Source organism: Microcebus murinus, chromosome 12 (assembly GCF_040939455.1).
Source record: "Microcebus murinus isolate Inina chromosome 12, M.murinus_Inina_mat1.0, whole genome shotgun sequence".
NCBI classification, from domain to species: Eukaryota; Metazoa; Chordata; class Mammalia; order Primates; family Cheirogaleidae; genus Microcebus; species Microcebus murinus.
Genome location: NC_134115.1, coordinates 71,836,350 through 71,851,686, shown reverse-complemented (window position 1 = coordinate 71,851,686; position 15,337 = coordinate 71,836,350). Strand labels below are relative to the sequence as shown.

The 15,337-nt window shown below is 36.7% G+C and overlaps 2 protein-coding genes across 2 annotated transcripts in view; both read left to right on the top strand.

The window, feature by feature from the left end:
- The window catches only part of TXN (thioredoxin), a 335,018-nt gene that overhangs the window by 82,759 nt on the left and 236,922 nt on the right, over window positions 1-15,337 (top strand). The gene's annotated exons all lie outside the window — the stretch shown is intronic.
- SVEP1 (sushi, von Willebrand factor type A, EGF and pentraxin domain containing 1) overlaps window positions 1-15,337 on the top strand; it is a 172,632-nt gene that overhangs the window by 15,865 nt on the left and 141,430 nt on the right. The window contains exons 2-3 of the mRNA XM_012736740.3: window positions 10,742-10,997; window positions 14,574-14,750. Coding sequence (XP_012592194.2) covers window positions 10,742-10,997; window positions 14,574-14,750 — 433 coding nt within the window. The remainder of the gene's footprint in view (window positions 1-10,741; window positions 10,998-14,573; window positions 14,751-15,337) is intronic.

The window sequence follows — 15,337 nt, the reverse complement described above, 5'->3', positions numbered from 1 at the left end:
CTTTTGAGTGTTCTGTTGGTTTTTTTTACTGTCTTGATTAAGTCTGCTACTCATCAACCCCCTGTGCACACCATTCTCCAATTTGATGTACTGCCCCATGGGTCCATTTCAAAATGATTTGTGTGCATGTTTAATAACTAAAGCATGTATGTGGGTGGAAAAACTCTGTGACCATAAATCTGACATTAAGTTCTTCTTTGACCCTCTGGTTCTTCTGTGATTTGGCTAGACTATAATAAATAGCCTAAATATTACTAGAGCCAACATTTTTTTTTCTTTCTAGACTTTTAGTCTATAAAGTCTAAGTAAACAGTTAAAATAAATAAGACATACTAAATGTTATTGACTTGAAATTTATAGTATATAAGAATAAGAAAGCTCAGTTACTACAGAATACTCATTCCAGTTATACTATTGTTATTGTTTTATTTATTTTGTTTATTTGTTTTTAGTAAATGGTTCTGTTGTGTAATCAAATAGTACAATAAGAACTCCCTAACACAGTGCCTGGTATATAATAGGGGCTCAATATGGTTTTGGGGAAATAAGTTTAAATATAATATTCATAATTACAGAATAGGGTTTACTGTAATAATTTTTGGCCTAGAGTTTATTAGTTTATTTTGCCTGTTGGATATATAGCTAGTAAAAATTGAGGCATTTGTTTATCTATTCTTTCATTCACTTATTTGATAGTTGATTTTTTACCATCAATAGAGTGAAAATATAAGTATCAATCCTTGCCATAGAGTGTATTGCAATCTAGCTTGATATGAGCCAGATCTATAAGCATTAACTATAATTATGACGGGGTTAGTATAATTGAATGTGAGTGGGACCACTGAGGTGGGTTTATTTTGTACACAGCAGAAGAATTTGGGAAAGTATCAAAGAGGAGAGAAACTTTGAGTTTATTTTGAAGAACTAGTAGAAGGTAGAAGAGGACATATTGGGAGATGGAAAAGAGTTAAGAAATTTCAAGTAGAGCAAACATCAAGAAAGCATAGTATATTCTAGAACCTCCAAATAGACTGGAGTAGCTAGAATGGAGTGTGAGAGGTACACAGGGGAGGTAGACAGGAGGCAGAGTGTGGTAAGGGATGTAGCTGGAAGTGTTACTTAGGACTAGATAGTAAAAGGACATGTAAAGAAACTTGGACTTTATTTTGTAGACAGAGGGAACATATTGGAAGTTTAAAAATATGATCAATATTTTAGAAAGATCTGATAATTCTGATGGCGGGTCAGAAAATGGATTTGAAAGAAGAGCAGCTTCGGCTAGAGGTGTTTAAAGCAACTCTAGATTTTCAAAAATCCAGTCTGAAGTTCCTGAACCAAGGCTGGGGCAATAAGACTGTGAGATAGGTAGATAATTTAGAGGTGTAATGGAGGTCCAGATGGTTACTAAATATGGTAGGTCAGAAAGAAGGCATCATAGATTACTCCCAGATTTCAGACTTGGAAGATGGGGTGGATTCTGGTGCCACATTTGATATACCTTTAAAACAAGAGGAGGGAGCCCTTATTTGTGCATGGAGAGTATGTGTTAAGTTAGAGAGGCCTTATGGTGCATTGGGGCAGAGGTGCCCACTGGGTCACTGGAACCTCACATTGGGAAGTTAAGAGTTTAATTTGTCATAGATTTGGGAGCTATTGGTCTATGGGTGAGACTCAGAGTCCTGAGTTTGCATGACAGTATTCAGAGGAAGCATAGAGAAGAGGAGAAAGAGAAAATTTGGAATTGATAAAAAACAAAACTACAAAAGAGAAGTAAATAAAAACCCCTAAATATACTACTAGGAGATAGTCAGCATTTGATGTACAGTAATGCATAGCTTAACAACAGGGATGTGTTCTGAGAAACGCATCACTAGGAGATTTCATTGTTGTATACACATTCATAGAGTGACCTTACACAAACCTAGATGGTATGGCCTATTACAGACCTGGGCTATATGGAATAGCCTATTGCTTCTAGTCTACAAACCTGTACAGAATGTTAGTGTACTAAATACCGTAAACAACTGTAACACAGTGGCAAGTCTTTGTGTATCTAAGAAAAGGTACAATAAAAATAGGGTATTGTCATTTTATGGGACCACTGCAATCCCTCATTGAACCATCATTATGCAGTGCATGACTGTATACTGTCAGTCATACACATACATACCCACACATACAGTACATTTCCACATACATACACACTAATATAATATACAGATATGTAATAAAATAATTGTTTGCTAACCTAATTCTTTAACACTATCCAACAATATCATTGTAATGATATTACGTGATTACTCTATAATTTATTTAACTGGCTATCCTATTGTTGGAATTTTATGTTGTTTCAAATTTTTTATTATCACAAATCATTCTGGATACACATCTTTTTGATCAGTGTGTGTGTGTGTGTGTGTGTGTGTATCCATGGTTATTTCCTTAAGATATTCTTAGCTTTAGATCTTAAGTTCATATTGTGTGAAATTTTTAAGGTTTTGATTACTGTGAAACTGTACTCCATATTTTACCAGTCCAGGTGGTATTCCCAAATAGAAGTATTTGTTTCCCACATATTTAACAATTTTGAAATTTATAAAAAACCTTGGCCATTTGAGAAGTGAAAAAATAATGCTACTATTTTTTAACTTACATTATTTTGGTATTAGTGAAGTTACACATTTTTCATATTTTCTGGCAAATAAAATTTTTTTTTTTTTGAGACAGAGTCTCACTTTGTTGCCCAGGCTAGAGTGAGTGCCGTGGCATCAGCCTAGCTCACAGCAACCTCAAACTCCTGGGCTCAAGCAATCCTTCTGCCTCAGCCTCCCAAGTAGCTGGGACTGCAGGCATGCACCACCATGCCTGGCTAATTTTTTCTATATATGTATTAGTTGGCCAATTAATTTCTTTTTATTTATAGTAGAGACGGGGTCTCGCTCTTGCTCAGGCTGGTTTCAAACTCCTGACCTCGAGCAATCCGCCCGCATTGGCCTCCCAGATTGCTGGGATTACAGGCGTGAGCCACCGAGCCCGGCCCCCAATTTTTTTTTTATGGTCTTTGTTTTGTTTGGTCAAAGCACTCACCTATGTTTCTATTATTTTTTCTCTTTTTTCCCCCCTTAGGAATCTGTAAAATTATTTGTATTTTAAGGACATTAATACTATAGTCAATAAATATAATACATATACTTTTCAGTTTGTTTCTTGCTTGAGAAGAAGCAGAAGCATTAAGGAGTGCAAAGCTTTCTATGGTTTTGTGTCTTGTTACCTTAGCCAGAAATTTCAAAAGGATTTTAAATAATAGTGAAAATACTTAGAATCACTGGTGTATTTCTCATCTAATTGAGAAATCTGCTGGGTTTTTTTATAGTGAAGCATGTTTTCCATTATTGTTTTGAGATAGATAGCCCTTCATATTAATGAAGTATATTTTATTATATTTTTTATTCATTAATAAAAACAAAAATTAATTTCACTGAATGCCTTTTTAGCATCTTGGATTATTATTTTCTTTTATTTGAAACAATGATTGTGTTGTATTAGAGCAAAAGTGCTACTAAATTTAATCTGTTTTTGCATTTGAGGAATAATCCTTATCATATAAAAGAAAATTTGAATATTATTTGAATTCAGTTTGGTAGTATTTATTTGGAATTTTGTGACTATGTTTGTAAGTGAGATTAGTCAACAGCTTTCTACTCCAAAATTTTTGCTAAACTTTATCAATTTGAATTTATGACATTTCATCTTCCTATGAACAATGTAGATCTCTGTCTTTCATTATTTTGAGTTTTCCTGAATTAATTTCTCGTCAAATCTTTCTCCTCCTATACATTTCTGTTTTTATCTTAGCCTGTTCTCTTTCTATAGCTTTCAGTTCTTATTTCTATAGAGGTTTTGACTTTGTAAATCCTAGTGATGCAAGCACCATTTTATTATGCTTATTTTCTTTTTGAATGCATCCAGCCTCTGGAAGTTCAATGGACTATTCCTTGTGCCATGGAGCCACCTTTCTTTTTATGTTACTATTAAATTATGTACTTTTCTAAATCCTCAGGGTGATTTTCCATTTCTTGAATTTAAAGAATATTTTCATAGGCCTACTCTAGACTTTTTGTGTTTTTCATCCTAGGATGAGAATATAACTATTTTGACCTGCACTGTTCAATATTGTAGCCAATAGCCACATGTATCCATTCATCAGAAATCAAGCAGGTGGCAGGAGAAAGAAGGGGTTGGGTAAATTGCATGTAACATATATAATTCACACCATCTGGGGGATGGGCACAGTACAAAAGCAATTTATGTAACCAAATTGTTTGTACTCCCATAATATTCTGAAATTTAAAAAAATTAAAATTAAAAAATTTAAAAGATTAACCCAAAAAGGAAAAAGGTTTAAATTAATTAAAATTGAATAAAATCATTAGTGCAGTTCCTCAGTTGTTGCTCAAAAGCAACATGTGACATCTGGCTACTGTACTGAACAGAATAGGTGGCATGTCAATCGTCACAGAAAGTTCTATTGGACATTGCTAATTGAGGCCCTCAGTTTTCCAGCAGACACAGGGTTTGCCTTATTTTTATCCCTCTCCACTGAACACTTCAATAGGTTATCAGCTTGTTTAACAATAATAATAATATTACCAAGTTTTACAGTCATGAATTCTAAACACTCATTTCACCCAGTTGTTTATTTGTTGCAAGCACTGTGCCTGGATAGACTCCTTCATTCATGGATGAGAAAAAAGCAGAATAAAAACCCACAACTAGATCTGGGGGCTTCTTTGAAAATTTTCTGCTAAATAAAAGACAGAATAAAGATAGAATAGATAGAAATAAAGATAGAATGTAATATATAAACTATGAGAATTTGCTATAAAAAACCCCAGAACTAAATCCTAGGAAGCATTTGTTACATGCACTTAACATACATAAATAAAACACTGATATGGAAATGAGAAATGAGGGAATAAACAACTGACTGAAATTAAAACAAAACTGGCTGAGAAGCTGAAAGGAATCATAGAGAACTGCGTCATAGAAAGCAACATCGTAATAACAAGAATAAATGCAACGCTAGGATTAATTCTTAATTAGAAGTAGAAGGGAAGAAAACAACACTGCAAAAAACCAAAACAGTGATATAGAAGAAACTTCAGACAGTCTCACCAAATTCAAAAAAAGGAGAATGAGATAAAAATTTAAAAAGACTAGCATATCTGAAGTCCAGAAAATGATGAACCATCAGAATAACTTCTTTTCCCATAAATAATATTCAAAAATATAAAACAAACATACTTTGAACTGAAGATACCTGAGTCTTCCAATTAAAAATATTAACCAAACAACAGACAAAGCGTGGTGAAATTTTAGAATTTAAAAGGTGAGGAACGTATCAAAAGGAGCTTATGGTACCTTGTTTGTACTGAATGTTTCCTAACAAGGAAAAAATACATGTGCAAAACGAGTTGAAACACTAACATAATTTATTAATTTCCTGTTCCTTGGAGGAGAAAATGGTGACACTGATAATAATCACAGTAGGTTTTAGTTCATGGTATCAAATTCTTTAAAAATGACTTATTAGCTTCTCTAGTTAGTATCCTCAGTCAAGGCTGGTCCCAATGGGTAATTGTAGCTAAGACTGTGTTGCAGTTGGTATTGTCTCTGCATGTAGTTTGATTAATGGGGCCCAAGAACAAATACCATCCCCATACCGGATTTGTTGTAACCTCTCTCTTTTTTTTTCAAGACCATTTTTCAAAACTGTTCTCTTGTGGCCCGACTTGGGATGGGGGTTGGGGGTGCAGTCTTGTGTAATGGTGATGGATCTCGGGTGTTAGAACAATGTTACACAACCCTGCATTTTTATCATTCTAGTGACTATTGCTGGACGAGGGAAGCTTACTTCCCTGCCAGATATTTATACAAGCTAATCAGAGGCTTGATATAATACAGATGGTGATAACCTTTTGCCATACAAAGTCCACGTTGAGTTTTTCTTTGGCAGCAAAGGGTTTGCCTCATTCAACATTCTGGACCAAACAATTCTGTTTCTTAAATGCCTCTCAAAGGGTAGCCCATGATGTAAACTGTTTCAGGAACACAGAGAAGAGAATCAAGTGCCAGGCTTCTACCACATTCCACAAACGTTACCACAGATCTATTTACTTCTTAAATCTGGGTTATGAAAAATGTTTTTATTGAATTATGTTTCTATTGAAGTACAATGAAGCACAAAGCTTGAGGGGGGTGGATAAAGTATTTTCAGTAAATCTCCACCCCTCCTCTATCTTTAAAGTGCATTCCAAACCCACATCTTGTGTAATTCTTTGCTCGATCTACTAGTCCTGCTATTCTTGTTGCTAGTTTTAAGCTTACTATATTGTCTTGCCAAAAGATAGAATGGTTCCTGTAAATACTCACCAGTTCTCTGCAAGAAGAGAAGAAAATAGAATTACAGTTTGAAGTGTTTTGTGTATAATGAACGATACAGGGAGAAATCTCTGCCGAATTCTAACCTGGATATTAAGGGTTATTATCGACATAAGCTAAGATTAGTATTACAAGATAGCATTTGTTTGTTTCATAAGGACAATAAAGGCACAAAAGAAAACTTTTATCTCTTTTTTTGAACAAAACTACACAAAACATGCACACATGTGAGCACACATACATATTCCTACTACTTACTTGATACTCACTCAACCACCTCTTTGCTCCAGACTATCCTAGAGTTTATCCACTCCACTCATTCATTCATTCATTCATTCATTCACTGAATAAATATTTATGAGCACATGCTCTGTGGCAGGCACTATCAAGAATACCATACTGAAAAGACAAATTCCTTTTTTTTTCACTCTTCTCCTTTCCATCAAAATTCTTACTTTATTAGTGTCTGACTTATAGGTAACTGCATGACCTGGTAGAAGAGACAGCAATTAAAAAGGGCACACTTACAGTCCTGACTAAAGCATTATCAAAACTATCTATGTAACAAAACATTTGTACCCCCTTAATATTTTGAAATGAAAACATAAAGGGGGGCACAAGCATAGGGAAGTGTCTGTAGAGGTTAGATTATGACTTCAGAGTAGAACAACTCAGAAACAGACGGAGTTTATTACCTAGTAAAAAGCAAGGATGATATAAACACAACTTGCCACATCTTGAAATACTAAAACCAAGAGTTACCCTTTGAATGTGGAAAAATATAATTAATATAATTTTAAAGGCAAATTAAATAACATCTCACTTCATGTGATCCTGAAAGATAATTGTACTTGTCTCCAGAGGTGGTGATGAATGAAAAAAAGTGTGTGTGTGTGTGTGTGTGTGTGTGTGTGTGTGTGTGAGTGTGTGTGTGTATTTCAGTCCATTCCAATTATTGTTTATATTGATAGGATTTTCCCCCGGAATATGTAATAACTGAAAATGTAAAGACACACATGTGTATACATACACATGAATGTGTGTATATATTATATTATATTTCATACATTTAAATCCATTCCAATTATAATTTTTATTAATATTCAAATTGCCCTTTATTTGGCCAGAAGAAGCCTCCTCAGGCTGGCTCCTGATTCTCTTTGGCTTAGGAATCTTTAACATCTTCTTTGTTTTCTGTCATAAGAGGATGTTCCTGGCTCACACTGTGTATTTCCTATGCTACACCTGAAATCAGCCATTTCCTCAAGAATTCATATTTCCTTTTAGAAGGTAATGGTCTTTGGAGACTCTGGTCAGGGATTTCGGGATGTCTATTTCTACTGGGGTTGGTCCTTGATTCTGTCTGTTTTCGTGCATATGCTAGAGTATCTTTGGGACAGATTCCTAGAAGTGAGATTGTTGGATCAAATGGTTAGATAGAGAAATTTTAATGAAAAATTTTATAAGCTGATTTTCAAGCTTTATTGGAAAACAAAATTTTCTAGGTTAACCACAACATTTTAAAAGATAAAAAAGGATTACCAGATGTGGGAAAATGCTATAAAGCTATATAGCAGCTGAAACAGTGTGGTGTTGGCCAAGAATAACCAAGTAGATCAATAAAACAGAATGAAGAAACTATAATCAGGAAAGAATAGATCAATCAGTAAATAATTTGGGGAAAATTGCTTATTGAGTGAATAAAAATAAAGGTAGTCTCTACCTCACACCAAAGATAAAAGAAAATGTCTATCTGGATTCTTCTAAACAGGTGGGGATGACAGGATTCCAAAAAGTTTTCTCTTCTTTCTTTCTAAGGCATTACAAGATTCCATCTGGAAGAGAAACTATATATGTGAAAGATAAAATATTTGATTAATATTTTTAAAAAAATAATTATTTTCCTAATACTAAATGTAATTTACATTTTGAGACCCCAATTACCTGATGACAGAAATCTTCATCTAGGTGCTTCCAAGCAAACTCAAAATCAGAAGTTTCTCAAGCGCTTCACTTTTGAAAACCAAGTCGTATTCAGTAGTTTATTCCTCTTCTCTTCCTCCCTGTAGTTGAGTCTAAGCTCTGGCAAAGGAGGGGATGTTCACCTCTCAGCTCTGACACCTCTCAGCTCTTGCACATCCATCCTCTGAGATGAAAGTATTCTCATCAATGCTCATGATGGTCATTGTTGGTCATTGGCATGTCTATTTGTTAGTTTTGTCACCTTTGATGCAGCTATATCTCCTGGGGCTTCCAGGATCTCTTCTTATAGATATTGTCAGAAAGAGACACATCTGTATCTGGTTTTTGGCTCACAGGGTCCATGGTGTCATCCACTGCCACAGCCTTATTATTGCAAGACTCCTTTGGGAGTCTCTCCTGCACCTCTCTAGGAATACAGAAGAGTCATCAGATCCTCTCTCCTTTAACACCCACATAATTATACTCTATTGTCTCATGTCCTTGTCACCAAGCGCACTTCTGTAATACTTGCCCCCATCCCAAATAACCAAATGGGAAGAGGACACATGGATCCCTGTACATAAAGGGATGCTTATCAATCATCTCTTCTTCTGTAACTGAGATGGTGGGTGGGGGCATAGAGAGATTGGCAGAGAGTTCAGGGCCTCACAGCAACATCTGACATCTCTTGTTCTCCTCCAACTCTTTTCCTCTTCCTCTCTGCAAAGGTTCTTTCCTTGTCTGGAGTGTGGAAAAGTTTCACACTTGCCAAACATTCACTCCAAATCTTCCTGTCATTCATCAAGAGGGCAACTTTTTAAACTATAAGAGCCAAGGATTTTTGAGGTTGTTGATGGGGCTCCTTGGTGTGTGTATTTGGAGAATGTCTCTGGTAACATCTCATGTGCTACTCCATCATACAAACTGCCCTCTATGCTTGTTTTGGGTATGGTCCCATCTGCGCTATTTTCCTTGATCTCATTTGGTTTTTCAGAAGGGGTAGGGTGAAGTGCTTGAATAACTCTTCTCAAACTGCTGGCTTTCCAGATGTTTTCTGGAGTCTTTTTTAGTTTAATTTTGCTTAAGTTTAACAGTTTTAACTTTAGCTCACAAACACTAACAAAATTTAGGTAAGAATTATTGAATTATAATCGCTATCCATTGATTCTATACTCATGGAAATTGCTTTCTACAGACATGAATCTTACAGTCTGAGAGAACCTGGATCTTATAGTGAGTCTGCCCCCTAAAGTGAATTGAGTCAAACATTTTTTAAATCATAATATCTCCTTTTAGCTTTAACAAAACATAGGGTACAATTGTCTCTCTTCCTGCCTCCATTCTGGAAAACATAGTGTTTTTTGAATTACTGCCTAATAAACATGAATTCCTTCTAAGAACTCACCAGAAAACAGAAGTACCCTGGCACTTCTTTACCATGTCTACCCATTTCTAATGAAAAGAAACAACAGTAAATTGAATTATAGTGTCAGAATCACCACTGGAGTTCTTGTACCTTTATAGTTACAAAGTGTCAATGGCAATAAATCTAATGCCTTTTTCAAAGGTTTCACTTTTTTCTTCTATCTATAGAGAAGGAACAGCATATATCACTGTAAAACAGAATTCACTTGTCCTAAAATAATAAAAGCCAAGTGTCAGATGTAGTGAATCAATATTTCCTCATGAAGATACGATACCACCAAAAACCAGATTTTGTGCCAATACTGGGTGGTCCAAGAAAGATGAAGTATTGAATCAATTCTACATTTTTGGAGGAGCAGTGGAAAAACAAATATAGGAAGCAAATCAGCCATTACTGACTCTGGAAAAGATATATTCTGTTAAATTTTCTTCTTGTTAGGAGTTTAATGTATGATCATGTGGTGGGTTGGATAGATGGAAAGAAATAGATATTTACATAGATATGCTTGGAAGTAGATACATAGGATTCGGATATGGTTCATATTTTGACAGCCCAAGAATCAATAAAAGTAATGGTAAGTGATAATATTAATAAAAAAATTATTCCATAAACATTTGTTGCTCTTCATTAGCAAGGTCTGCAGCAATGACAATGATGATGGTGATGATGGTGATGATAATGATGATGATAATACACTTTAAATGCTTTTGAGGTTTATTGTGGTTCTGTGAGAAGATCATTGTGGGCTCTAGTCTGTGCCTATTTCTGTTTTACTCTCACGGATCAGGGCTTCTATTCCTCACTCCTGTGAAATGCTAACGATCTTCATAAATACTATCTTACATAAGAAGGGAAGCACATAGTAGGACAACACAGTGCAAACGCATACTAACTTTTCCTATTGTGTTGCAGCAAATTCTTCGTCATTCTAGAGAAAATTCAACAAAAGTTATATTTCTCATTACTGATGGATATTCCAATGGGGGAGATCCTAGACCAATTGCAGCATCACTACGAGATTTTGGAGTGGAGATCTTCACTTTTGGCATATGGCAAGGAAACATTCGAGAACTGAATGATATGGCTTCCACCCCAAAGGAGGAGCACTGTTACCTGCTCCATAGCTTTGAAGAATTTGAGGCTTTAGCTCGCCGGGCATTGCATGAAGGTAATGGAAACCTAAGGGTACAACATAGGTGCCTTTAAATGGGATTTCCTTCCCTCTCTCTCACTGCCTGAAACCACTGGAGAGTGATAGCAAACCCTCACAAGGTCTTCACTGAGCATGGTGCCCATGTGTCCCTTGGGTATCATGAAATGTGCTAAACTTTGTAGAGATGACATTCTGACCTTGCAACAGAGTATTTGTTTTGTTTTGATTCTTAACAGCTGTTATATATTTTCAGTAAAATAGCCATATGCTCCCACCTAGAATCATTAGAATCAGTGGAATGAATTTAGGTGTGTTTTGAGGCCACACACAGAGTGGGAAGCCTTGACTTAGATCTCTTTACAGTTATCTGGACAGAGGAGATAAACTTTCAGAGACATGCCCAGTGAATCTCCAGAATGCTTCCAGAAATATACAATAAGATATAGGGACAACAAAAACTTAACATATACATCTTGACCTGACAATTTGAAGATAAATATGCTTATGTATAAGCTTAAGAACGTTAACCCTAAAAGGGAAAGAAAAATCAGCAAATTCATTCATTAGAGTTTTTTGTACATCACTTATGAGGATATGTAGTTGTATAATTTAAGTTAGATAAACTTCCTGTCAGAATATGGGCATGTGTCCTGGTGATCTAGGAGAAAAAAACTATAGACTGAGAAGAGATTACAAGAAATCTAGCCTCAGAGCAAAGTGGCATGGCAAATTAGGCTTGATCCTTGCAGGTATCCATGTGAAAGAGTCATTTTTAGGGGACAATAATGGCAATATGAAGGTCTAAGCAATTGATGATATTCATAATAAATGGGTTAGCCCTACTATAAATTCAAGAAAAAAGTTTAGAGCAGGATATCAGGCTGTAGCTGTGGATGAAAAAAAAAAAAAAAAAAAAGGATTTAACTCCCTGAGGGATGGTGTGGCAAAAGGTATTGGGGGCTAGGATTTTAGAGAAGTGAGCAGGGACTTAGGGCAGGACTTAGAAGTGGCAAGAAAATGGGTTTGGTGGTGAAGCAATTTGGATTCAAGTTCTGGGCCTGCAACTTAATGACGTCTAGTTTTTAAGAGATAAGCCTTAAGAATCAAGAATGCCTGGATTTGAATCCCAGTTTTGTTACCTATCAGCTGAGTGGTTTTTGACAAAGTATCTATCATCTGTGCTCCTTAGGTTTTTTGGTTAATAGAACAGGGAATGAGAATAATACCTACTTCTTAGGATTGTTACAAGGATTAAATGGGTTAATACATATAAAGTGATTAGAAAGTTACTGATGGCTTATTATACTAAGTGCTCATAACTGTCAGCTATTAATATTTATTGTTATTTATTAATTAATATTATTTATTATTAATTACCACGGGCAACTTATTTAACAACTATGAGCTTCAGTTTTTTTTTTCCTTCCAAAATGGAGAGCATTATGATATGTATCACATATTTTTTTCAGGTAGATTAAATACAATATTTAAACTTCACCAAGTATAATATCTGGCACATGGTAGAAATTCAATAACTATGATGACTTTTGTTTCTCTTTTTCTCCAGGGACAGTGATGTGTTAAGGGGGAAAACTGGGTGGTTGCAGTTGGGGATAGTGGGTGTTATTAGATGGGATTATGAAATTCTGAGTGTTATCAGCTGCATTGTAGAGGACAGATTTCTAGCCCTACCACCCCTCTGTCTTGTGGGACTGGGGCCCTCTGCCCTGATTCAAGTTGACCCAAAAACTAGGAGGGGCAGAGACTTCAGGGAAAAAGGTTTGGGTTACTATAATGCAATAAGGTTTTAGAAGGCACTACATTTATTACACTAAACTAATATCTAGAATATGTAATACTTTTATGAGTTTCCAGGTTTGGTAAGAAGAAATCCTGTTTTTACTGGGAACACATGATCAGATCAAAGGGAACGAGCCTCATTTTTCCTGCCTCTGTATTCTCTGAAGCTACTTTCTTTTCCTAAAAAAATTTTTATTTTTTTTATTTCATTATATTATGGGGGTACAAATGTTTAGGTTACATATATTGCCTTTGCCCCACCTGAGTCAGAGCTTCAAGTGTGTCCATCCCCCAGACTGTGTGCACCACACCCATTAGGTATGAATACACCCATCCCCTCCACCCACCTCACACCTGCCCAAGATCCAATAAATGTCACTACTATATGTGCACATAAGTGTTGATCAGTTAATACTGATTTGATGGTGAGTACATGTGGCACTTGTTTTTTCATTCTTGTGATATTTCACTTAGTAGAATGGGCTTTTGATTTGGATGGATCCAGTTTTGGTCTCAGGACTGTTCATGTTTCAGGCCATTCTCAGTAGACATAGGTTACAGAATAATAGCTTTCCTTATGTGTAAGTTCTTCACTTATCTCTCTCCCAGACCTGAAAGTAGTGTACCAGTCTTGACAGCTGGGTGTTTCTTGCTCCCTAACTTGCTCTACTGCCAGATAAACCTGTGACTCAGCATCTTGGAGCTGGGGGCCTATGTTGCAGGTCTTTTACCAACACCACAATACGTTGGATGGAGCTTTAATAGGATGCTTGATTGTGTTGGTCTCTTTCTCTTTGGGGCCAGAGTCTTCCTTTTGCTTTGCTTCTATCTAGATGCATAGGGAAAGATGTCCCATAATTGAGGCCATCACCCATCTCCTTCCCAGGTATTCAGTTGCAGCCCATGTGTCTTGCTGAAACTCACCCACTTGAGTTCCTGCTGTGAGTCCATGACTACATTTGGGCCCAGAATCATGGACCTAGCACTAGAATTTAGGCTAAGACTTTTGAAGCTCTTCAACAGAATTAATGGACTTATTTGCCCACTTTAGGCCATCCATTCTGGGTCAGTCATATTCAACCTTATACCTGTTAAGTTCACTTTCTCAACTGCTGTGCCTGAGTTGTTGAATTCCCAGCATGGCTCACTTGAGAGCATGGCCCAAGTATTATAGTAAGAATGGTTCTATTTATGTAATATGTGTTAATTTATTTTAAATTGAGAGCTATATCAGATCCTGGTTTTATTATTTCACTTAAGTGCTGCTGTTCTTTTAATCTTTAGTCAAATAATCATGGAAGTGATAGTATTTATCCTAAAGTCAGTAGCTCACAATCAATGCCCATTTGCAGCGGTCAGGATTATGGCTTAATTTCTAATTGGAACAAGGATTTTGGAAATCTGGTTGCTGCTTCCTGACCTCATACAGAGGCAGTTGCACACTGCTGATTTGGAAGCCAGGGGAATGACCTGTAGAACTGACTGCCTTGCTTCCTGCTGCATCTGGAGATTCCTCACTAAAGTATTTAATTTCTGCCTGACCCTGTATGGCCTAGAGAATTGATGATGAGGTCCCAGACTGAAATAACTGAACTGGCTGAAACAAATCCCCACAGTGTGGTAGTGCAAATAACACACAGTCGTGTTTGGGTGGGAGTAGGAAGCAGTTGGGAATTAGGCGGATATGAAACAATATTTTCTCCAGCTTGCACTTAAATTTTAATGACTAGAGATTGTAACATGCAACTGTTACTCATGTTTTTATTGCCCTCTGTCACATGTTATTGGTAGATCTACCTTCTGGGAGTTTTATTCAAGAGGATATGTCTCACTGCTCGTATCTGTGTGAAGCCGGCAAAGACTGCTGTGACCGAATGGCCAGCTGCAAGTGTGGGACGCACACAGGCCAATTCGAGTGCATCTGTGAAAAGGGGTATTATGGAAAAGGTCTTCAATACGAATGTGCAGGTGAGCCTCCAGTTTGTGTGTAACTGTATCCGTTTTCTGTTGCTGTGTAACAAACGATCCCAACACTCAGTGGCTTAAAACAATAAGTGTTTGTTATGACTCATGGGTGCAGGGGGCAGCTCTTTTGGTCTCAGCCATGCTGACTTGTGCATTTGCGGTGAGCTATGAGTCGGGTAGACTGCTGGCTGATCTCAGCTGGGTTCTTGTACATGTTTGGGAGACAGCTGGCTATAATCTGATCTAAAATGGCTTTGTCTGGGACAACAAGGCTTTCCTTTATGTGGCCCCTCACGCTCTGTCAGGCTTGTGCAGGTGGTGGTGTCAGGGTCCCAAGGGGAAGAGTGGAAGTTTGCAAGGCACGAGGCCTCCTGAAGCCTAGATTCAGAAGTGGGAGGGGGAAGATTTGGGTTCTTTTATGTGTAATTAGTCTAATAAAATAGCCAAATCTGTCCTCCAGGCACTTAAGCCAAAATATGGCTTAGTCTTTCTATGAGATTGAAGCCAGTGGGCTTTCGGTCCCCAAGCCACACGTAACCTGTGAGATTGTCACCAAAAATGTAACATTCGCTTGATGGGTTTTTAGCTCT